At 52.5% G+C, this 24,073-nt stretch overlaps 6 protein-coding genes across 6 annotated transcripts; 3 read left to right on the top strand and 3 right to left on the bottom strand.

Annotated features, from left to right (window-relative positions):
• Position 1: 1 nt before the first annotated feature.
• On the bottom strand, positions 2–2,988 carry BDZ83DRAFT_598013 (uncharacterized protein). Its single transcript, XM_060506929.1, has 2 exons — positions 812–2,988; positions 2–760 (listed from the first exon to the last, which is right to left on the bottom strand). Exons 1-2 carry the CDS (start codon positions 2,596–2,598, stop codon positions 481–483), a joined length of 2,067 nt encoding a protein of 688 aa, XP_060371644.1. The 5' UTR covers positions 2,599–2,988; the 3' UTR covers positions 2–480.
• A 2,968-nt stretch (positions 2,989–5,956) lies between these two features.
• On the top strand, positions 5,957–8,305 carry BDZ83DRAFT_564591 (P-loop containing nucleoside triphosphate hydrolase protein; the record flags this gene model as incomplete). The annotated part of the gene is made up of 2 exons (XM_060503659.1): positions 5,957–7,568; positions 7,620–8,305. The coding sequence occupies 2 exons, from the start codon at positions 5,957–5,959 to the stop codon at positions 8,303–8,305; spliced, it is 2,298 nt and encodes a 765-aa protein (XP_060371643.1).
• A 2,168-nt stretch (positions 8,306–10,473) lies between these two features.
• Positions 10,474–11,818, top strand: BDZ83DRAFT_164058 (uncharacterized protein). The gene is made up of 4 exons (XM_060501418.1): positions 10,474–10,542; positions 10,611–10,795; positions 10,876–11,277; positions 11,338–11,818. The coding sequence occupies exons 1-4, from the start codon at positions 10,538–10,540 to the stop codon at positions 11,727–11,729; spliced, it is 984 nt and encodes a 327-aa protein (XP_060371642.1). The 5' UTR covers positions 10,474–10,537; the 3' UTR covers positions 11,730–11,818.
• Positions 11,819–11,921: 103 nt separating this feature from the next.
• Positions 11,922–13,064, bottom strand: BDZ83DRAFT_564549 (uncharacterized protein; the record flags this gene model as incomplete). Its single annotated transcript, XM_060503653.1, has 2 exons — positions 11,922–12,750; positions 12,835–13,064. The coding sequence occupies 2 exons, from the start codon at positions 13,062–13,064 to the stop codon at positions 11,922–11,924; spliced, it is 1,059 nt and encodes a 352-aa protein (XP_060371641.1).
• A 1,919-nt stretch (positions 13,065–14,983) lies between these two features.
• Positions 14,984–17,034, bottom strand: BDZ83DRAFT_646085 (AMP-binding enzyme; the record flags this gene model as incomplete). Its single annotated transcript, XM_060509920.1, has 6 exons — positions 14,984–15,654; positions 15,708–15,870; positions 15,928–16,185; positions 16,254–16,619; positions 16,682–16,917; positions 16,992–17,034. 6 exons carry the CDS (start codon positions 17,032–17,034, stop codon positions 14,984–14,986), a joined length of 1,737 nt encoding a protein of 578 aa, XP_060371640.1.
• Positions 17,035–20,916: 3,882 nt separating this feature from the next.
• BDZ83DRAFT_746513 (uncharacterized protein) lies at positions 20,917–23,499 on the top strand (the record flags this gene model as incomplete). The annotated part of the gene is made up of 6 exons (XM_060513282.1): positions 20,917–21,125; positions 21,184–21,305; positions 21,363–22,364; positions 22,417–22,709; positions 22,758–22,982; positions 23,032–23,499. 6 exons carry the CDS (start codon positions 20,917–20,919, stop codon positions 23,497–23,499), a joined length of 2,319 nt encoding a protein of 772 aa, XP_060371639.1.
• Between the last annotated feature and the right edge of the window lie 574 nt (positions 23,500–24,073).

Here is a 24,073-nt window from a genome sequence, read left to right as displayed (position 1 = left end):
AAAGTGGTTTCCTATGCAAACACGCCCTCCCGTGATGCTTTTTATGCCGTGTTCTACAGTATTTACCCTGGCGGCAATCTCCGTGACCATCCAAACGCCCGACTGCTGGCTATGGCAGCACCCGATAAAAGAATGTACCTGTGTTGCCCCCCTGCTTTTACTCCATCTTCAAGGGCAACTATGATGTATATAACATATTGCCTATTGGCAACGACAAAACGAATGATGCCTAGAGCCGTCACTAGGCCCCGTTGGAGATGAGAGGGTGCCTTATTTAAGCAGTCGCTCCCTCTAACTCACCCCCAGTCCTACGACCTGCTCACAGAGAGCAAGGGCGGCCGTCGCTTGCAAGCCACTTGTCTGTCATTTCGATAGACCACTTCCCAAGCGTTGTCTCGTCTGTGGGGCAATATTGCCCCTTTACCCCCTGAATCGGTGGCATTGTGTTTACGTGTGGAAAAGCTTATGCGAATGCCACCCTTATGTTCCTCCCATATTCTCGTCGACAATGTCCGGTTCTGGGTCGCCCATTGGCGTGACTTGATGGATATTCATCATGTGCCGTCTCCAGTTGTCCTTTCTCGGGAATGATTTACCTCCCGCCTTGGAATAGGGACAGGTGCTGACGGTGCAATGGAACTTCTTCGTCTTCTTGTGTTTATCGTTGATGTGACGATCCAGATGTGTTTTAGTACCAAACCTCTTTCCGCAGTTCGGATGGGCACACTCATGAGGCCTCTCATGGTATCGTTTGTGGTGACTAGATCTGTCAGTATCATGTGCGATGCAACTTCTAGGCATCGGGACGTACTTTAGCTTATGGACCTGATCGAAAAATCTGCCACATTCGTCACAAATGAACGTCCGAGGAGACGGCTGCATCCCTGGATACGGCGACGTGCTGTTGCGGATATCCGAGCTGCCGTCTGATCGAGGGGATGGACTGCTGTCGATTTGGGTATTTGGCGTGCTTTGGTAAGACGGGCCGGAGCTGGTTTGCCCAGCTACCGGTGGTGAGTGATCAGATGGGTCGGTCATTTCGCCATCGAGGTAGTGTTGGTTATGTTGATCAGGCATGAGGTGGGTGGGATCGGGTAATTGCGTGACATCGTTCATCTGTACATCTGGGATAGCGCCATTCGTATGGCTGCCATTTGTGAGGTTCCAGTTAATCGCCTGGGATCGTCCGTTCTCATAGAACGTTGGTGGTCCATTCGCTTCTTGTTGCTGGCGAAGAAGTTCATGTTGCTGCTGTTGCTGAAGAATATACTGCTCCTGCTGTTCGTATGACTGTTCCGGTGATTGTGGTGTAAGGGCTTGTGATGCTTGCGGTGGTTCTGGTGCTGGCTTCGTGGTCTCGACAGGCGGCTTAGGGGGCGGGTGCGCAATGTTGAATAGCTGCTGGTTCGTGTTCCATTTGTGCTCTGTCGGGTTGGATGGTGCCATGATATCCATTGGATTTACAGTCCCAGGAGCCGGTACAGCTGGAGGGAGAACAGGAGGGGATTCGGTTGGCTTGACTGCTCTCTTCTTTTCCACATCCGAAGTGTGCCTAGGATCCTCCGGCTCCGACATAGGGCTAACTGGTAGGTGAATAGGCGAATCCAGTTGAGCAGTTCCGAATGATGGACCAGTAAATTCGGTGGGAGAGTCTGATAGTGTTTCGCTAAGAACGGGCTGCGAGGGTTGTGATGGGTGGCCCTTTGAGCGGACGGTTGCGGAGTCCTTAGTGCTCATGCGACGTATCATGCTCGCCAGGTTGAGCTTGAATGAGCTTCCTCGAGAGCTCGATCGTCTAGGGGGTACTGCGCGACTTAGAGGCTCGTCGGTCGAAGGCGGTGTGACCATGCCAAAGGCTTCTGAAGGAATAGTTGGGCTGTAGTAGGTCGCGCTGTGACCATGATTGGCTTCGGTATAGTCCATGCCGTCGGCTCGAGTAGCAACCAGCTCGACACCCACGGGGGTCCATGGATAGGACGACTCGCTGTTCCATGTGGGCGCATGTCCAAAAGAGTACTCGGTTGTGCCGCGTCTCGTCGTAACACTCGGTGGATGAGTGCTGTCGCTGGTGAAGCCGCGCTGGTGCTGGCTGCTCAGTTCATCGCTGGGAGGGCGGTCGATGCCGTTGTGAGATGATAGGGCAGTGTCCTTGGTAGACTGTCTCTCTGTACCCCTCAAGGTGTCGGCCTTGTTCCCAAAGGAATCTTTTGAAGAAAGACGGCTGTTGACTCCGGGTCCGGGTCCGGGCGCCGGCGCCTGTCCAGAGGGACCCATAGGCCCGGGGACGAAGGCCGTTTCCGTGTCGAGACGTTCGGGCAATTCATGTTTCCTAGCTCTTCTCCTCCGAACGATAAATGGGTAGGCGCAGACACCGACGAGGAAGACGGCGATAATGACACCAATAACGACTCCGGCAACCCCTCCTCCTGATAATGAGCGCTGCTCCAGTGTCGCGCGGTTGGTGAGGGATAACATCTCTCTTTTTGGCTTCAGTTGGTCCATATCAATTGAGCGTTTTAAAAAGGATGAACTGTCGTCAGATTCGCCAAGGTCTGATTGGGCGGTAATACCCTCAGACGAGGCTGCTGGAGGAGCCATTTTCGGCAACCACGCGTCAGCACTCGCTGCACCACATGAACCTCCTTCGAAAGAAACCTGAGACACTCGGATGACGACGACAATGGCAGGTGCGAAGTGAGGAAGGCGAGCTATAGGGGTTGCGTCGCCGACGAGTTGTTGATCAAGGCCGTCCAGATGGTACGTTTTGGTGAGGCGACGTTGCGTGTGGACGAGCAGTCGCCGCGATGGCGATGAGCCCACGAGAGAGGAAGCGGATGAAGTGCAGTTGAAGTCAGCACCGTAATGGGGGCAGTTGGATTAATTAGGCCGGTGTACTGGTAGTTCAGCCTCACCCAGAAGCAGGTGCACTCAGCAAAGCGGGCGCAGGAGAGTACGGGAGTACGGGAGTACGGGGGGAGAGAGAGTTAGAGAGAGTTGGAGTGGGCTGCACCTCAGTCTGTGGATCAAGGAAGGTTGGACTGGGTTGCCTCCCGCCTCCACGTTTACCTGCAGATTAAGGGAGTACTTTGCCAGGACTGTGGCTCAGTCGGGTCAAGGTAGGGGAGACTTCTAGAGTGCCTACATCAGGTGGTTGATACCGTGTGGAAATACCGGAACTTGGCCAAAATTGCGCCCACGTGCAGGTCGCTCGCTATCAAAATCCGGCCCCGCAATGCCGGCGCTTTGGCCGGAATAGACCAATCGTATTTTCGTAAAGCTTCACTGCCCCGCCACACGGCCTCTCCACGACCCTTGGTGTCTCCGTGTCTTGGTCGCAGGGAACTCTGAACTCGAAAGTTAGCAGCGACCGCCCGACAAGCTGGGCCCATTTCCCTGAACAAGAATGGGAACGCTCCATCATTCGCGCCGTTTCGCCGCCACCACTGTCCATTGGTCCCTATCTATTCCCGCGGCCAGCGATGGGGGGGGCGGCCATCTCGTGCCTCTGCCCCTGTTTGCTGGGTCGTAAGGAATGGGAAGAAGCCCTTAGCTGGTGGGGTAGATCTCCATCACCGTTAGGAACTTTCAGGAACTTTCAGGTCGGCAAGGACTGCCAGCGGAGATGATCTCAATCCGTCAAACCGACGTGCCGGCGCCAGAGTCCGCACACAAATTCGCTCACATTGACGTCGGGTCGGGCGTCTGACGTTGACTGGTTTCATCCTCCAATGCCCTTTTTTAAAAGCTACCTTGGGCTACACAGTAAGGGAAACAGCCATCTTGCCGATGCGGCATTGGACGGCATAACAACCAAGCTCGTGCCGCAGTTCGCCGTGCTGCGTTTACGTTCCAGCAACTGACAGCATCACCCTTGCGCCCCGGCTGAACTTGCTCCTCTGCCTGGGCACTGGGGAAAATATTCCAGGGACCTGCTCCTGCTGTCCATTGAACCCCTGTCGTGGCGGATCCCGATCCTGCATGCTCGAATTGGTGCTAATTCTGCGACAAGGTCTTGGGCTATTTTAGCCCACGAGACCCAGTCCAGCGGTTACTTTCCGCCGACGATGAGATGCCTACGATATGACAAGGGCAATCATGGTGCTCAACCAGGATGAAAACCCGTCGGAAGAATCAAAACATGCTTGCCATTCGATATTTCTAACAGCTAACTCATGCTCAAGATGGTGTTCTCTCTTTCAACGTGTTGAATGCTCTAGGTGGTTCAGACCCAGCTAGTGACCAACCCGGAGTCTGCTTCACCGAGGCAAGGTACCGATGTCGAAATTGCCAACCTCAGAAACCCCCACATACCTCCACACGTCCGACTTCAACAACACGACATGATTGACCAGGCGATGAATGAGCGAATCACTTGGACGCATATTCGTATCACTTACGAGGGTTGCTTGACGGACTTTGGTATGCTCCAGGCAATACTCGGGGCATGATAGTGAAGCTCCTCATCAGCACTTGCAATACATTCTAAGTATCTCTCGATATCCGGTATCACCTTCCTCACTTCAATCTAGTCCCAAGCAACGGGAGGAAAGAGCAATTTGTAGGGCAATATTTTATGTCCTGCTTGCGTATCTTTTTCCATGATTTGAATGTTTACTATCTGAATATCCGTACTCTAACAGGCAGCCAGTATCTTTCTATACGTTGACAGCAATTCATTTCAAAGAGTTGTGCATATTAACAGGTCGTCCAACGTTCTAGTGATGGTGTCCCCTTGAATTTGATATCTTCACAGTTGAGTCGACTCGATTTGCCAAACAAATATCACTAATCAGCTTCCTTCAGAGTAACATCATCCCTTCTGTTGGCCAGTATCTGACCTTTCTGGCCCGGTCCTTTTGATTTTGACTCGGGCCAGAGTTTTGGTCAAGCATCCATGATTTGAGTTATTCAAGCCTCGTACACAAGAAGACTACATCTGCCCATTCGTGCTGTCGTGTATATGGGGCTTCGATACATTTCCCTCCCCAAAGCCTATTGAGCTGTCCCATTTCCTGATTCTCAATGTCACTCTGGACGAGTAACGCTGCCCTCGGTTGCGTACTCCCCTGTTCATTCTGCCCGAATATCTGCAATACTCTTACGGAGCGCAGTCTTATTCACTTGCGGTAAATCACCACTGATTCACTCACGGAAGGTAGGCCCAACCTCAACTTCCACTCAAGGTAGGTAGGTAGGGTGCTGCTGCCTCTTCTGAAAAGGTCGGCACGTGTCTTACCTTCCTGCATTTCCTTCATCGGGAAAAATTTCTTCCTATTTTCCTTTCCTTCCTCCCATCGCTCCCGTTAGGTCGACGGCGTCTACTAGAGACCTTCCCACTGTCTATTCTGGTCGAGTACTTCAACTTCTCACCTCTTTCAATCCTCGCAAAAATCCTTCGCCCGCCAACATATCGCGTCCTACAGCTTCCTTCCTGCCACTCATCCAGATCCTTCCGTCTTGTACACAAAACACAAGCAATATTCGGCTACGATCACAGAAAGCTGCGTGATCACAGTCCTCAGTCTGCCACCTTGTACCTACGGCGTTCTTTTCAGTATTCTTGGGTTGTCAGCTTGGCACCTCTCAAAGCGTACGCCTTAAAACGTACGCCATCGCGCTTTCGTCAAGACAACATACCAAGGTAATCTTTTCTAACGCTTGTGTCGCCGTCAACGAACTCCCGCTGACGATATTCAGATGCTCTTCGCGACGTGGAATGTTGGCTACGGGCCTATCGACGATGTTCACGCGCCCCTCACAGCGAAAGACAGTCATGCATCCCCCGCGCCACAGAATATTGTAAATCTTCTTCTTGATTCCATACCCGTATCTATCTTCGCGGAACTAATTCCACTAGCTGGAGCTCTCCGACAGAGATTGTGGCCGCCGAATGGTTCACTCGTTCAATAGCGCCCACGAATTCGCTCGCGTTCATCGCGAAGGAACTATCATAGAGATGGCGAACGAGGCCTCTGCCATCAGGAGGTTCAACGAAGCGCCTGAGGCCAGATACGCCTGGGTGATTGCTCCTGTACCGGGGCCTTACTCACTCATCGAGTCGGATCTGCAGAGGAAGTGGATTGTGCTTGCCGAGTTGCCTTCGACACCGGAACGCCATTTCCCTGACGAAGGCGACATGTGCAGCATCTCATTCAAGCGGGATTTTGTTTGCAAGGGCAAAAAGTACAATCCTGGAACTCTCTCCGCACAGCGCATTCCCAATCCATACGAGACAATCCCGGGGATGTACCAGTACTCTTTGCTGGCAGCATTCAATGTTACCATGGACTACGTTGCCGACCCTATCACGAAGCAGCAGTACCACCCGCTCTTCTCAATCGCCGTGAGGCAGGACCTGCATTTTGGCTTCGGGCCAACGCCCCTCAGCTTGCAAAATGCTAACGAGATCAGCCTTCGGATTGATCAGAATCCTGTGACGTATGAAGCTGAATTGACGGCGTTGAGCATCTTGACTCAGCCGAAGAAAGAGGGAAATGAACTGTCGGAAAACACCATTGGAACCTTCGAGTACTTACTGGACTTCCGGAAACAGCCAACTTTCTACATCGACATGTTCGACAAGATCCCACATATGGACAACCCTGCTAGCCATCCCAACGCGTACCTGCAGTCGGTCTACAGCCGACTCAATGCAGACCACAAGAATGTCTACGAGCAACTTCGTCGGATTCCGGCAGGACTAGCGATCATCCTCGGTTGTCCTGGTGCTGGAAAGACGGCATTGAACGCCTTCATCTCCGCTATGGCTGTCTCTCATTCTCGCAAACTCGTGCGCGATGATGGGAAGAAGATTTGCAAGCAGGTCAGGATTCTCTATCTTCTCGACGTCAATTACCCCTGCGATGATGCAGCAGACCGAGTGTATTCAACCTTGAAGAAAGCCGGAATCAACAAGTCAGTGATTAGGGTTCGAGGTTGCGCTCGCGAGATGCGAAGCAGTGCAAAGCTTCACCCAACACCCTCGGCAAGTGAAGATGACGAGCCTGACTTCACCGCCGGATTCCTCAGACAAGCTCGTGCTTCTGTCGGTCTACCGTACGGTACTCATTCTACCAACGAAGCCCGTGGCGATCGAGCGCCATCCCTGGACGAAGTTGCGTGGAAGAGGTACGACGCCGACAGAACCCGGTACAAGTCTTTGACCAAGATACTCGAAAAGCTCGAGAACGGTGCTGTCAAGACCAACAAGACGGCAAGAGAGCTCAAGAATCGTGTAGCTAGACTCTATCTCTCCGTGATTGGAGACGCCGATTTCATCGCCACAACTCCAGTTGGTGCGTCTGGTTACCTGAGCAAAAACTTTCATCCAGACATTGTGTTCCTTGATGAAGCTGCTCATGCCAGAGAACTTACAACCCTCATCCCGATTGCACTGTATTCGCCCTGTGCGTTCATTCTCACCGGCGATACCAGACAAACCAGACCCTTCGTTGAAGGCGGCAAGGGCATGGAGAAGGAGAACATCTATGCAAAGCAGCTCATGATAAGCACCATGGAAAGAGCGGATCTTGCCGGGGCTCTGAAGAGCAAACTTCTCATCAGTCACCGTGAGTACTGTGACATATTATTCGTATGATTACACTGCTAACGACGTTCAGGAATGTACGGAGACCTTCAAGTATTGGCATCAGAGTTATTCTATGATGGGCAATTAACTTCAGGAATCCCCGAAGCTGAGCGTTTCTCCGACCCCGTACGCCACATACAAAAATGGCTCGGGCAATTCACCAGGGGCCAGAAACGTACTGTACCTCGAATCCTGCTCAACCTACGGTACTCCAAGGAGATGAGAGACCGGTCGAGCTTCTACAATCAGGTTCACGAGAATTTCATCAAGCAGCGCTGTCACGAACTGCTCCGACACCCAGAATTCAAACAGGTTGACAAGCCTGACCAGCCTGGACGAATCCTGATTATCACGCCGTACAAGGCTGCTTTGGTTCGGTATAAACAGTTGATCAAGACTCTTCCACCTCACTTCCGGGGAAGGATGGACGTGGAGCTACGGTTCAATGCTCTCGAGGCCCGCACTGTGGACTCTGCTCAAGGGCACGAGGCAGACTTTGTGTTTGTTGACACGGTTAGGACGAGAAGCGCTGGCTTCCTCGACGACCCAAAGCGTCTGTGCGTGATGTTGTCTAGAGCTCGAGTTGGAGAGATGATTCTCATGCATGAGGGCATGACGAAGAGACGGGATCGTAACCAGCAACAGCATGATGCCGAATGGACCACAAAGGTCTATGATCATTGTCGCAAAAACGGTCAGCTTCACTATTTCGGTTAAACAAATGACTGTGCGTTTGAGGTGGATGAGTGGTTGTGGAGTTTGGATCAGGCAGCGGACGATGTCCCCGTTACAGCAGCTTGTGGAATGTCACTTTGGAGGATGAATACTGCCATAGAGAGCGCCCAAGAATAGAATAATTGCCGGAAATTTTTAAAGACATTTGATGACACCGCGGGCTACTCGACTATCTATAATAGTGCAGCCTGATCTTGATTCGGCCAAGTCAGTCCCGAGGTGATAGCTGCTACGCCACATGAAGCAGGCTGTGGAAAAACGAGGAGTGCGCCCAGAACATGGCTCGTTGCCAATGATATCCTTTCGGAACTAGTTACGAGAAGATTGAAACATGCAATGGAGACCGGACCGATCAAACCGATCGCCATCCAAGAACCATCACCAGTGTGATGCTGCCCTTGGGTGTCACAGCATTTGCCCTGCCTGGCCCTGTTCTGTCCTGGTCTACAGCCTGATTTATTGAGTAAAGGAATAAGGTCATTGGCTTGAAACGATTTAAATGGCGGTGTTGTTGAATCCTGAAAGAGCAGCTGAAAAGGCCTGCCAAGAAGATAAGCAACTGCAGAGTGCCTTTCCTCCGCTCGAGAAGCGTGCACCCATATAAGACTGACACCGGTCAGTTCCCCCACAAAAGAGAAAAGGGAGGCTTTCCCACCTTGGTGACCGCGCATTGAGAGAGTATCGACTCAATCTCTTTCGACAAAGATTAGGTGACAGACTCGGTTGCAATATTGCCGCGATTCGCCCAGGCATCACCACCAATTTCCGACTTCAATCGGCCGCCCACAACCCTCGTCAATGAACCATGACCAGCGTTCCAGCTGTATGTTTTGCTGAATGTAGTGAGTTGCTTTCCTCTACCCTCGCCGATGTCCGCCACATAACTGACGATATTTGTACCCAGACAATGCCTATATTGAGGCGCAAGGAGTTGGGAAAGATCCCTCCTTATGCAACATCGCCTCGCCCTTTGCCAAAGACCTCATAGATTGTCAGGTTTGTATTGGAGTCAATAGCAAGAATTCGACCAGTTTTGAGGATCTTGGGCCCGAATTCCAACAATATCTGGACCTCTGCAACCCGATACAGACTGTCACGTACGCTGTTACTTTCACACGCCTCAACGGCGATATTGAGTTGGTGACTCGGACAACGACAACAATGGGCCCGATAATTTACGCCCCAGCTACCTCAACTACTTCTTCGTCTTCTTTGTCGCAAATCACACTACCGACAGGAACAGCTTCGGCAGGTTCGTTGCTGCCTGGGCCATATTGGTAGAAAATCTCAATGCTAACCAAAATAAGAATCGTCCTCGAGCCCCAGTAGAGCCTGGGTAGCCGGTTTAGTAATCGGCTGCATCGCCGTCATTGCTCTTGCCATTGGTTTCTGGTTTCTCAGACGTCGGAGAAGAAGGGCCAATCAGCTAGCTACTGAGGAAACGAGCGAAGGAAATGACGAGTACACCAAGGCACAACTTCACTCCGACAGTCTACCTCCCAAGCCCGCCATAGAACTCGAGGGGTCATACCCAGATCCAGTACCGGAGATGAGCGCGAACGAGATCGCTGCACAGGAGATGTTGGTTCCGCACAGTCGTCACGTTGCAGAGATGCCAGACAAACGTAGTTGAACGGTTCGAGTATGCACAACTAGTCGAGGCAAGGACGGCGAACAGCACACGAGGTATAGAGGGAAGCAGCATGCCGAGCAGCATAAGGACAAGTGAAGAACGTAGTGCCACTCTTTCCAGCCATGGTTAGTCTTCGTTCCATACGCATCGCAGCTACCCGTGCCGTCCTCCAAAGTCCAGCAAAAATCGATGTAAGTCGACCAAAATCATCAGCCAGCCCAGACTTCCTCCATTTTAGGATCGTTTTGTGCCTTTTCACGGGCAACTGGGCAAGGTACCCCGGACGCCACGTAAGACGAGCCATCGTACGGCCATCACCACGAAACACACTCTTGTCAAGTAACACAGCATGACGATACGCTCTCATTGGGCGCTTACCACCCATCGCTCACTCTCGCACCATCCCATTCGGCCTGCGGGATCATGCTTACGGACTGGCCGCACCGGAGATCACGGACTCCCGTTGAGCGGCTCATACCCGTTGCCAAGAAGGGCAAACATCTCTGTAGTAGAACCGATGACTCTGACATGGTGTGGCGTTCGTGGTCATATAAAATCAGCTGCATGCCCGGCGTACCTTGATGCTGTCAGTATCTTTCACGTCTGACGCTCCTTCTTGCGGGGGAGGAACCCTCATAACTTACAAACCTCAAGAGAAAAGAACGTCGATGACCTGATTCAATCGAATAGTTATACTGGACTGAAGATGTTAGCTTCGATAATCACGCCGACGATTGGGGCTACTTCCACGTACCCTACGCCAGAATCATCGACGGTGACCCATTTTGGTAGGGCATTTTTCATGACGAGTCCATCGGGACCATGCATGAAACGTTTAAGTACGCATTTCTTTCACCAAGTTTCTCGATCTCTCGGAAAGGAATTGCCGCCAGCGACTGACCACCACTCTGCGCCTTAGATGCTCTCTACATATACATCCAGGCAATCGGCAAACAGCCATTGATCTGCCACAAGGACGCACACTTTCATACAGAGTACGAAGATTGTATCAATTGCTTACATGTCACCGTGGAGGATTCAGCAACGTACATATCTCAACGCGTCGAGCCGAAATTCAAGGAATATCTAGACTACTGCAACGGTAAACCTTCGGACTGGACGTATGCGCCTTCACAGTTAACTGTCGTCACCCGCGCGCACTGGGGACCCCTTACGGATTTTTATGGCGACCTAGTGGCGGGAGGTCTCCAGACGATCACGGCGACGGAGCTCAAACCGACGGACAGCAGTGAGACAGGCGGCGGCTGGCCGTCGTCGTCTTCGACAGAAACTGGGAAGATACCCGGGACGGGAGACTCAGGTATGATGTCTGGAATAGCTAAATTGACGTGATGATGATGCTAATTGAGAGGGATAACAGGACCGATACCAGGCAACTCGGCATGGATAGCAGGGCCGGTCATTGGCGTGATCACGGCTATTATGCTCTTGCTCGGCGCGCTCTGGTTCCTCAGACGACGAAGGCATCGATTGATTGACAAAGAAGAATCCATGGCTACCGGTATTGCCATTGGTACTCGTAGCGGTGGCTACGGCCAGGGGGAATATGAAAAGCCGCAACTGCATTCGGATTGTATCCCGCGTCGAATGGAGCTCGAAGGATCGTACCCAAATTCACCTATGAGCCCTATGTCTGAGATGACTGCAAACGAAGTCGCGGCTCAGGAGCTTTCAGTGCCGGGTAGTCAGCATGTTGAAGGGGTCACGGAGAAGAATAGCTCTGCCAGGCCAGAGAGCCCAGTTCTTGGATGAAGTAGGGGGTTGTTCTCACTGAATTCCCATTGCTGATGAGATTTAATGCATTAGTGACTGTCGCACTTTTCGAGATATCAAAATAACAGCAGAAATTGAATCTCATTTTTAATTTATATATGTATCCTGAGAGGGCGTGGTATCAACATCATGCTTCTCCAAGTCGGTCGCCTGAACTAGGTTCAGTCCTTCTCAATCGATCATGTTTCGCCTCATCCTGCTCGACCCAGTGAACTGCAAGTTCTCATTGCCCGTGACACCAGTCAAGACGTTGCCGATACCCTGCACCTCGCCGTTGCCGCCCTGCATGATAGCCGCGTAGTTATTCGCAACCAGCTGAATACCCGACACGAACCCCTGCTCGTCGAAAGCGCAGTGCCCGCCGTTGGGCGAGTTGTTGACCGTCTGCTTGGCGTTGACCTGGTCGGTGCTCAGCCCGGCGTCCGTCGCAATCTTCTCGTACGCCTTCACGGACGCCGGGATCGCCTCCTGCAAGTTGGAGAGCTCCTGCAGCGTGCTCTGGAAGTGAATCCTCGTGCCCGCGACGGCTTTCGCGTCGACGACGTCGACTTGCGGCGGCAAGCCACCACAGTTGAGCAGCACGCCGTTGCCGGCGAAATTCTGCATGTGCGCGGGCATGAAGAAGCCCGAGAGCATCAGGGACCCGCCCGAGACGCCCGTGAAGAAGACGTTGGACTGGTTGAAGGCCATCATCTGCGGCAGCGTCTTCTGGACGAGGTCGTTGACGGCCTGGGAGTGGGCTACGCCGTCGGTGCGCTGGAGGCCCTGGCCGCCGCCCCAGAAGAGGTTCGGGTCGGGTGCGAGGACGGCGACGCCGGCGAGGTTCTGTTGGACGCCCTGGTTGGGCATGTCGAAGAAGGATTGGCCACCGTCGCCGTGGAGGAGGACGTTGAGGCCGAGGGTGCCCTGGGCGCCGGGTTGAGCGGCGGCGCCGGGGACGCCGGAGGCGGCGGTGAATTGTTCGGCTGGGCCGCTGATCTTGAAGCGGAGGTCGAGGCCGCTGTGAAGGTAACGATGTTAGTCATGTGCGTACAAGAGGAGGAGGAGGAAGACCAGTAGACGGGCAGTCCCGGGAAAGACTTACTTGACGTTTGCGGTCATGTCCAGAATCATGGATCCGTCAGTCGCTTGCGAGATGCCCTGGGGCACCGCGGCGGCCTGCTGCTGCGCCGTCTGCCTGTTGGCGCGGCCGTTGCCGTTCCCGCCCCGGTTTCCATTTCCTTTCCTGTTCTGGGGCTGAGGCGCGCCGTGGACGACGCTCAGCAAGCTGAGGACCACCGCGAGGGCGGCGACGGGGGAGCGGACGGTCAACATCCTGGTCGAGAGCGAAGAGAAGGAGAGAAGAAGTGGAAGAGTGTTGTATTAAAGGACAGAATTATAGGAAGGAAAAAAGCTGCCAAGCTTGCGGCGCGTCACTCTCCCACGAAGATCAAGTGGTCTTGGAAGGAATTCTTGGTAAGAAACAAATGCGGAATTTCCCAGAAACCCGGGAAAGGAAAATCAAAAAGAGAGGGAAACCCAAAAGGAAGGGGGATGGGGTGGCAGGTTAGGTTTATCTTAAAGAACCGTTTGCTCGCATGAGCATCGACCATCCCATGGTCATGGGTATCGAATAGCCTCTCTCCACACGGTCTCGCCGTCCGAATGACAACCAACGGCTTCTCTTCTTTCCCTCGCCTTCGCTCTGGCATTGACCAGCATCGTGACTGGCTCTATCCCGTCTTTTTTTCTTTGGCTCCTCTGCATGGGTTCAAGCGAGTCCCCCCGTCTTCAGACTAAACATGGGGAAAGAAGGACGTATCAACGGTCAACCTACCCTACCAGCGAGCCCAGCTGGCGGGAGCCATACAGGCCATCTGCGAAGCGAACCATCTCAATAATGGAGAGACGAAAAAGAAGGGAGGGGATAAGCTTGTGTTGTCTCTGTTTCGCCTGGACTCGGTTGTGTGTGAGAGTTGGGACAAGTCAGTCTAGGTCTGATCGCCCCCTTCTGGCCTGTACTCTGTAGACGACTTAGTCCTTACTCCGTGGTCAAAGACTTAAAAGACGGGAGTGGCTTTTGATCTCCCATGTGCCAAGGGGGCAAAGGGGAATACATGACTGGTCAATCAGTTCGACATGGAACTAGGTTGTCCGGGACAATTGTCACCAAAAAGAGCGCCTCTCTGGGCATCCGCAACCAAAAGTGCGTGTACGAAGTATGAAAAGGGTTGGATTGCCAGCGAGAGGCTCGACGACTGTTTCGCTTGGCGCTGCGTCTCCCGACTCGGGAGCAGAGCCATCCAGGGCACCAAGTTCAACAACAAGGTGTCGCAGAGCGTTTGAGGTTCTTGGTCGTCCGGCCTGCGCTTGCAGCAGAAACTCGAAACCGACCCCAGGCGCCGGGTCCACCCCTGCGAAGCCGCAAGGCACACCCGCTCGGGGCTTGTCGCTTCAGACCCCGGTCCGGGGGGGTACTTCTCCCACTCGGGAGGAGACCATCAATTACAGATCTTTTTCACCAAACTTCGACAGCGAATTAACGGGATTGTTTTGCCACGATGAAAATCTTCCATGGAGATTTCCAAAAGTTCCAGGTCGCCAGTTCCACTAATAAGAGGCGAGGGCCTGTTTGATGGGGTTTCTGCGACGTTGGGAGGCTTGGTATCCGTAAGTTGTTTTGGATCCCTGGCAGCGCTAAGAGATGCTTAAGTGCGACTAAGCATTGAGGCTCTTTTTGGGGATTAGCCGATGAGGGTTTGGCAAGTCATGATCATTGACTCTGGGTCTCCGGTAGCCTTTCCAGGTACTAGGGACGCGTGATTAGTGGTTGCGTCTACAAAGTTTGCACCAGATACTGAATGATATTAGGGTGAACATGCTTCAGGAATCGGAGGGTTCGTAGTCGAGCAAGTTACCTGAGGGAACTCAGGAAGGAAGCAAAAAATGACACATGTTTCTTCAACACTTGCTCACTACGCGTCAGGCTTTCACAACGACGACAGCAGGGGCTCAGACGTCACTCGTTTCGGAACTGGCCTGTCTGAACTCGTATTCAGCCAAACGACAGCATTCTGATGGTACAGCAGACGCTAAATATAAGCATTTCGTGCATTTCGTAGGTATAACGATTAACGCACACTCCCGAACGATCGTCTAATACCCAGCATCACATCAATCCAACCCTTCTAAACACTAGTCCAAATCTCGTACTCCCCATAGTTCATATATACATCCACACAAGTACATATATCTCAAAGCTTGGCACCCTTGGATCTCCTGGCCTCCTTTTCGCGGTCGCGGAGCAGACGGCGCAGGATCTTGCCGCTGGGGCTCTTGGGAATGACGTCGACAAACTCAACGCCGCCCTTGAGCCATTTGTGCCGCGCCTTGTGCTCCTCGACGTACTTGCAGATCTCGGCCGACACCTCGGCCTCGGGCTTGGACGCGTCGGCGGCGGCGCGGACGACGTACGCTTTGGGTACCTCGCCGGCGCGCTCGTCGGGCACCTGGATGACGGCTGTGTCGGACACGGCCGGGTGGGTGAGCAGGTGGGCCTCGAGCTCGGCGGGTGCGACCTGGTGGCCCTTGACCTTGATGAGCTCCTTGATGCGGTCGACGATGACGAGGTGCTCGTTGCCTTCTGCAGACTTGCGGACGAGGACCTCGTCGCCCGTCTTGATCCAGCGGCCGTCGTCGTGCCATACAAACGTCTCGGCGTTGGCCTTTTCGTTGTGCAGGTAGCCCAGCACAACAGAGGGCGACTGCACCAGGAGCTCGCCGGGGGTGTTGTACTCTGTGATCTCGGCGCCTGTTGTGGGGTCGACAATCTTGCCGCGAGCACCAGGGACGAGAGAGCCTGATGATCCGACGTCGATGTCGATCTCGGAGGTTGTGCAGACGACAGTGCTGGTCTCGGTCATGCCTGGATTTGTCTCAGTAAACATAGCCAAGCAAATGGTGCAAACAAGAGCTTACCGTATCCTTGGCCGACGTGCCACTTGGGGTATTGCTTCTTAAGATCCTCCACGGTTTCCGCGCCAAGCGGCGCCGCACCTGTGTATACCCAGCGCACATTGGTAAGGTCGTATTTGTTGCAGAGATCTTGGTTGCGGATGACTTGAATGACGATTGGCGGGACCTGCGTGGGTTAGAAGATGTACATACATTGCTTGCAATGCTGCCAATGGGAACTTACAACGGGGAGGCAGTTGATCTTGAAGCGCTGCACGGCATCGAGGAACTGCTTCAGCTCAAACTTGGGCAGGACAATGATGCCGTCGCCGCGCCACGTACCGCAGTGAGCAATGACAACCAGGCCGTAAATGTGACTAAAGGGGAGAAGACCGAGGGTCGCTTGTGTCCTAACGCCAAGCTTTCTTCTAGCGACTGTTTCGTATGTAGTGAATTGCAGGACGTTTGCGATGACGTTTCTGTGTGAGATCATAACAGCTTTCTGCAGCCAAGTCAGCCTACGAAGCTCGACATACGTTGCGATGGCCTCTAGGACCCAGAACTACTAACAGGTAAACCCGAGGTGCCGCTCGAGTAGCACAGGTAAGCAACCTGGCGTGCTCCCTGTCCCTTGACCCACTTGAGAGGCTCCAGCTCCGGCAGAGACTTGCCCTCTTGGATCAAGTCATCGATAGTAACATAGGGTGTTTTTTGATCGGCGCCTGGTACCGGCAGCAAAAAGATGCGGTCCTCGGGGATGTTGGCGCCCTTGGCGGCCTTGAGCGCGGTTTCAAGCAATTGGATGCAGGTAAAGAGAGCTTTCGAATTGGACGACCGCAGCTGGTGTTCCAGCTCTTGAGCTGAATAAGCGGCGCTAGCGGGAGTGACGATGCCGGACAAACGGTGCATGGCATGGGTGAAGGGGATGTAATCGATCTACGCACTACTCTTAGTCCCATGGGTAGATGCGGGGTGACTTGGGCACCATTGCTACTCACTGTGTTGAGGGAGAAGAGGCAGACGACCTTCTCCCACTCGGTGCCCTCGTTTGGTGCGAACTCGAGCTTCTTGGAGATTCCTCTCGCCAACAAGTCTGTTCGCTCCCTCACCTCGGATGCCGAGTATGATTTACCGGTGAGGCCGCAGGTGTACGGGCTTCTTGAATCCTTGAGCGCATAGCGACCGTATCTCTCGTTGCTCATGAACTCTTGGATTGTAATTGAATCCGGAGGATCTGTGGTGTTTCAGTGAGCGCTGGTCGCGGCAAAACGTTGGGCAAGGCTCGAGGGCCCGAGGGGAATATCCTACCGATGGGCAATTGAGGAACCCAGTTTGGCGAAGTGAAGACCATCTTGAGCGACGAAGAGGGAGAGACGAATGGAAATAGAGGGAATCTAGGTGAGAAGCTCTGTGTTCACGCGTTCAAAGGTCGTGTCCTTGAAGCTTTGCCGCGCGAAGAAGATGGTCCGTCGTTGAGAGATGTGAAGCGTTGTTGAGAGAGAAAAAGGTTCGGGGGAGGTTCGGACTTTTTGAATGATGTCAAGTTGCGCACGAGGCTCGGTGGATAGCTGAAGCTCAATTGCCGAGCAAGCGGTTTGGTTCGAAAGGAAAACTGACAGCGAAGGAGACCGACCGGGGCGGGAACAGAGTTTAGATCTCTCTATTGCGTTGCGCCTCTGTGCCCCCGGCGACCGGGCCTCACCCCTGGTCTCTTCGTCCCTGGTGCTCTGCGTGTCTGCTCCTCCTCACACCAGAAGGAGCAAGAACCAAGACTTGGAGAAGCATAGCTTCCCCCACTTCTCCGCATTTCTCCCCACGTACTTGTCACACCTCGGCAGAGGGTAGCAGATAGTGCGGTATCTTCCCGCACTCTCCAGGAGGTCGAGTCATTCCGCATATCCGCCCGCGTCATTTGGTGTAGATCCTGCGATAGGCATCAAGTCCTCCAACTGTTAGGACCTTAACTGTGGCCGACCTTGGACAAGATCCGTTGCCAGCAGCCGATGGTGGTAGCGCCCACACCTTACCCCAGTCGCTAGATTGGCTCACCCATTCTCTGAGCTTCACGTCGCCGAACCTGCGCTACTCATGACCCCCGTCGATTCCAAGGGGTCCAGGGGCCCAGAATTTGGCCGAGCAGCCACTGTCTGTGGATCTACCGGCTGCAGTGGGCTGGAGGCCAGCCGGCTCCTGTGTGCCTTGGTTGGCGATTTGTGTGTTTGGTGTGTCTCCCGTTTCATTATGTCAGCAGGCAGAGAACCGAATTACCAAGGTAAAAACAATTCCGACCAACCGAGATTCTTCCGATGACAAAGCAAGCACTCATCTTTGCCGACCAGATTGGCCAGGTCATTTGGGCCCGCAGCCCCAGTCGCACCCCGGAAGTCAATTCATTAGATCTCCGGCGCGGAATCTCACTCCCGCCCCGGATTCTCAACCTCCACCGAATCTCACAGAGTGGGTCGTGGCCTTTGCCTCTGTTGCTCGCCGGCCTCCGCGTCAGACGACGGCTACGATCCTCTCATGTTGACTGTTGACTCGTAACGGTTAAATACGTTTTCCGACACTGCATCAGGTTGCTGGGAAGAATCCTCGATCACTACATAGTATACTCCGATAGCAATAGCGCGCAATACGTAAGGTCAGTAAGGTAACCTCAGCGACGATTGCACACACAGCCAAAAGTGGGGCATACAACAAGCAGCCGTTGTTTGGGTCGAACTTTGGTCATCAGAACACTCCTGCTGGCCGGGAACTTCGCTGAGTGATGGAAAGCCTGGCCCGATGGCTCCAATTCTCTTAAATTATCCACATGTGCCATTCCTCTTTGTTGCGCGATAACATTGTTTTAGCCACTATCGCTTCTTAAGGATACATTTCGATGGCATGATCATCTCGGTAAGCTGAAGAGAACCTGTCTTGATGGACGTCGTCTCGAATGATACCACATCCCTCCAAATTGCAGTGTTCCTCAAAGGTGTGGCCTTCACCACATGCTTCTTCTCTCCCTTGGCCTCTCAATGAGGCAACTAAACTTGAAGAGTGGCAGCCAGCCTCACATAACATTCCTCGAGCTACTGTCTTGCACGTCTGACTTACTCCATGTCCACACGCAAAACCAGCGTTCCCTACTACTTTACGAAAGTGACATAAGTAAGAAGGAGGTTTTGACCAGAACCCATCTTTCCATCTGAAGTTGCATTCATCCTCCGTTCACACTCAATCTACTTAGAACGCAGATAAGACTGCTTCATAGGATCTTGGACGCCGAAGCCCGCCTCGTCACGGAAGTATCTGACAACCGGCCTTTGGCTGATCTTGCGCGACTCATCGTACCGACCTTATAGAGCACATTTCCAAGAGTAATTGCTCCCCTTCTCCGTATGACTGGAACCAAATACCTGATATGAAAGACTCGTGCCTTATTCTTGCAACCTCGGTTTTACCCCCCGAAGGTGCAATACTTCCTTCATTCATTGCAGTTGTCTTTACCAAAGCTTTGAATATAGAGCTAACAGTCTTCGGCTCCATGACACCATTAATTGCCTTGAGGCAGTCCCTGTCTGACGAGAGGTAGAAGACCGCAGGACAGAATGGTATTTCTCGAGTTCCTCTCCCTATAGCTAGCCATTATTACTGCCGGACCTGGCAGTACGGGGAAAGCCTATGCGAGCAGGATTTCTTCCACTCTGGAAGATCTACAGGCAGAACTTTCTTGGTTATAAACTCAGCTAGTGATCACGAAACCCCGCCCAGCGCTGCTCCCGGCTGACCAGAGTAGCTATGTAATAGCCCTCTTCATACCTCACCTTACCAGATGCTCTCAATGGCTAAGCCAGTCTCTCTCATGCCATCGTACTGCATGTCACGCTATATCCATCACTCAGAGGCACTGAATGCTCGGATGTAGATTGACTCGGTGGACTTCTCCTTCCAACTTCACAATTTATATACTTTATAACCGCCTGGTGCTTATGGTGCTTAAACTCGCTCTCCCAACAAGGGAACCAGATCTTGATATTTGAGAGCTGAAACAACTGTATGCTAGAAACGTCGAGAGACATGTAGAACCTCTTGTAACACTCCTCATCTGCCTTGCATGAATACTCGGTCGCTTCTGTCTCTTCCGTCTCCTCTAAGGCTTAGACTGAGACGAAAAATATTTGTTTTGAGCAATGGATCACCTGCACCTTCCAAATCTATAACGCTGACGTTCTTCGCTCTTTCCCACTGTGAACCACGCAGGTCCAGCCAGTCCTTCTTCACGCTTTGGCTAAGTGCCCCTTTGGGTAATCAAAACTTGTCACTCACCCTCTGCTCTTTCCTTATATTGCTCTCCTCCTGCCTTCGAACTTTCGAACCCTTCTTCACTAACCTCGATCCTGCTCTGAGATCTGCGGTCTCTTTCCAGAATCTTCTTAAGTTCGCACTGCGATCCTACCTTCGAGCCTGCGGTCCCTTCTTCGCACCTTCTTCGCATTGCGATCCTGCCTTCGATCCTGCGATTCCCGCTTCGTTCCTTCTTCATAGGTACTGCACTCCTGCCTCTGAGCATCCCCTCACCTCCACGCCGGAGGATATTTAAGAGGGGATTTCTTCCGCAATCACACTTCTCTCTTTCACACACCCTCACTTCTCTCACACACACTTCGGCTTCTCTTGCGCACACACTCACACACACTTCCACTTCTCCCATAGACACTTCCACTTCTCGCCTACATACACTCACCAACTTCTACTCCGGACACTCTCCCACTTCTACTTCGGTCACTCCCGCCTTACGCGTCTGCTTGAGACACTCTTCTACTTCTACTTAAGACACACTTCCTTCGACTTCAGACAATCTTCCACTTCTTCCTCATACAAGCTCACGTCTTTTATCCACAACCACACTATCGACGAGTGCAGCCTCTTTAGTTATTTAGTGCAGCCCGACCGTGAACCAATCTTCCTCTTCTTCATACTTCTTTCCCATTTTCTCAACCCCTTCTATCGTACCAAGTTTACTTCCTCCAACCATTCGCACCTTCGGTCTTTCAAATTACCTGGAAGTGCCGTTCGCACCTGGCGTCTTTCAAACTACCGAGAAGTGTCGTTCGGACCTTCTTTATCCAAAGTCCTTCTTGAAATTCACTTTCAGGCTGCGACCGTTCTTCAACCTACGTGATACACACCTCACGATCGATTGCAGAACCCCCTCTCTTCACATTAGTTCAAGTACTCGGCAAGCACGATGACCGACGTTAACAAGCTTAAGGCTGAGCCTTTTGGAGAACCCCCCGTATGGGCTGCAACCCGACAGGCTCTTTGCGATGCCTTACCTTACTACAAGGCGCACCAGAGCAGTGCTCACACCAACAACAAGACTATGGTGGGATTTCTCCTTGGAGGCTTTCCTACTATTCGAGACCGCATGGATTCAGAGGTCATCATCACTGCGCTGTAGGTAATTCCTAAATTTCCCTCGCTAACAACTGCTAACCATTACGATCTGTGGCAGCGGTGGTGGCAGAGAGCGCGATGTTGATGGCAACATGATCCGAGTCAAGGAAGGCTTTGAGAGAAACTTGTCCTCTGCCCAGGCTTCCATGATGAAAGCAATGCCCGTTGGTGTCATATTAGGTGAGTCAATCATTTGAAGCAACACTATACTTGGACATCGTTCTCATTCCCAAGTAGATAAGAACTACCCCGGCTTGTCCATCGCCACGGAGCACAAGTACAACGTCATGGCTTTCTTCACCATCACGGACATTTGGTCCGAGAAAGAAGCCAATGGACAGTTCTGCCACAAGATTCGACTTGAGAAGATCGACCGTTCTACACCATCTTGGTGGCAGGCAAAGGCTGAAGTTCAACACACTGTCAACCCTCAGGAGTTCAGTGACGTTCGCCAGAGCTGTGGCAAGTGCTTGAAGACGTCCAAGCAGTACTTCATCCAGGGCTGGACCTGCCTGTATGCTCACTGCGAAGAGTCGTTCATCTTCTCATCTGAAGCCAACATCATGGGGCTCGCAGCTGCTTCCCACTGCTCCGCAATCCTTGCTTGGTGCATCGACTGCCACCAACACTGCAAGACAATCTTCTCTGCCGGATGGACCTGTCTCAACCGCAAGTGCAAGAAGTTCTTCACGTTTCCCGCTGATGTGGATGTTACTCGCCTAGAATACTCGGAGAGCTTCCTTCAAGAGAGAACGTCGTTTCAACTCCCCAAGCAGCGTCTTCAACCGAACCTTCCATCCATGAAAGGCCATCTCGGCACCGAGAATACAATGCGTGAGGGGATTGTCTGTCCTCAGTGCCACTGCTGCTCGAGACGGATTGACTGGACTCACTGGGCTTATGAGAACCCAGTGTGCAGCTTCGTCTTGATGGCTAAGCCGGCTGCATTCCCTCTGCAGGATGTTCTCCAAGAGGAGACTCGTGTCAAGAGGATGCATGGGTCTAGACTCTATAATGCAGGAATTCTGCAGCACCACGCCCAGATCAACAGTCTCCCCACTGTACAGTATCTTCTTCCGGATCCCAATGACGCCAGCAGAATCATTGGCTCAGTCAGTATCATCCGCACGAACCAGACTGCGAATGGACAGCCTGGCGGTCCTGATGAGATGTGGCAGATCTCTAACGAGTCTGTTGACACCTTCGACCTGTCCAGAAACTCGGTGGTTCATCCCGGATGTAAGTATTCACTCAAAGCTCTTTCACAAAATCGGTTTCTAACATGTTGCAGTACCCACAGAGAAGCTGACGAGAAACTTCCTTCAAAACTGGGGCGCCCCTTACAAGTTCGTTGTCGCGGTGGATTCCAAGCCATTCTCAGCAGCCCCCGAGGCATTCATCGGAGCTCTCAAGAGAATGGAGTGGGCTAGTGAAGTATCGATTGAGATGGCGAATGAAGTCTTGGGAACTGATGACCGCCATGCTCAACACACTGGACTGACTCGTGACCCATCTGTCACTCCTGAGTTCACCAACTTCAACGAGCTGTTGTCCATCGGCTATATGGAGAAAGACAAGATAGGCGTTAGTATCTCTATAATTCCTTCGTGAACTCGAAGCTGACTATTATAGTTTCACGATGACGGCGAAGATACCTTGGGACCTACGGTAGCCACACTTTCTTTGGGAAGCCCGGCTATCATGTTCTTTGCCAAGAAGACAAAGAGCGCGAAGAATTCGAAGAGAGGAAAGAAGACGAAGGAGGATGAGGAGTACCGAAAGGTGGTTCTCAAGTTCCCCTTGTACCACGGTGACATCGTGGTCATGCATGGTTCCCGCATTCATGAGGAGTATTTGGTGAGTGCCTCTGAGATTATTGGGAGAACAAGTACTTACATTACCATAGCACAGGGTCGATCCGAAGGGAAAGCGCCGCTTCGCTCTGACTTGTAGAAACATCGACCTCACGCACCCAAGTTTTACCCCTCAAGGCCGAGCTGATGCTATCATGAAAAGTACCGTCCCTTTGGTATCAAAGACCTGGGATTACCCGAAGCCTGGTGACGGCAACGAGATTGAGATGAAGTCTTGCAGTACCTGCTTGGCTACGGATATCAAGAAATCGGTCGCTATCCCAGCTACTATGCTCGAGACCAAGGGCAAGTCTGTCACAGGGGGCAGAGCCGTGACTGTAGCTGCTCTCACCACCGCCTCGACGGGAGTCAAGAACCCTACAGGAATGACCGATGCTCCCAATCGTCGTATCACGCGCTCTCGTACTAGAAAGCGTGATGGGTCCGACAGTGACGAGACCTACAGCGAGAGCGAGTCTCCTCTCACTCGCGCTGCCAAGAAGCGCAGAACCAGAGCCTAGTCATTCATTGCAAATCCCCCGGACAGGCCAGCTATTTTCTTCAACTTTACGCTTTTCTATCATCCAAGATGATGATACTGAAGCATTGAACATTTGATTCACGGTGTTTTTGCAGAACTTTCTGATTTCTGAGAGTTCGTTTGGGAGAACGGGGACTGGAGATTTGGTCGTTTTTGCTTTTTTCTCATTTCAATCTTTGTTTCGTGGTTTCCCGCTTTCAGGGAGAAACCGTGAGGCTTCCAACAACGGCGGGACTGGGCGGATATCAGAGGGAGACTTTTGCTTTTTATCCAAGGAAGACTTGGGAATAACTTTGCTGCTTCGGCAGTTTAATCATTTGGCATCCAGCGTTTGCACATAGCTCAGTTACTTCGTTCATAGTGAAGAATTTCCCCAGTTTACAGTTGCATCCTGTCCACCATTCTGATATGATATGTTTTGAGGACCGTCTGCAAACTTAAGTTGGCGGCGCCCTTGCCGAAAGCAAGTGAGCACTTCGTAACGGATCTCGATGTGGGGGATCTTGGCTTCAAGCTGCGTGCGAGGTTGACAAGGTGAAGCTTCAGGCGCTTCA

The sequence above is a fragment of the Colletotrichum acutatum genome (assembly GCF_030867785.1).
Source record: "Colletotrichum acutatum strain CBS 112980 chromosome Unknown BDZ83scaffold_2, whole genome shotgun sequence".
Lineage (NCBI taxonomy): Eukaryota > Fungi > Ascomycota > Sordariomycetes > Glomerellales > Glomerellaceae > Colletotrichum > Colletotrichum acutatum.
The sequence above is the reverse complement of the archived record's forward strand: the minus strand, read 5'-3'. Positions and strand labels throughout refer to the sequence as shown.

Excerpts from the sequence above, each read along its gene's own strand:
- BDZ83DRAFT_598013 (XM_060506929.1), bottom strand. The coding sequence starts at position 2,598 with ATGGCTCCTCCAGCAGCCTCGTCTGAGGGTATTACCGCCCAATCAGAC. Across the intron at positions 761-811 it reads GATCAGGTCCATAAGCTAAA|TCACCACAAACGATACCATG; the intron begins GTACGTCCCGAT and ends TGACAGATCTAG.
- BDZ83DRAFT_164058 (XM_060501418.1), top strand. Across the intron at positions 10,796-10,875 it reads ACCATGCATGAAACGTTTAA|ATGCTCTCTACATATACATC; the intron begins GTACGCATTTCT and ends TCTGCGCCTTAG. Across the intron at positions 11,278-11,337 it reads ACCCGGGACGGGAGACTCAG|GACCGATACCAGGCAACTCG; the intron begins GTATGATGTCTG and ends GAGGGATAACAG.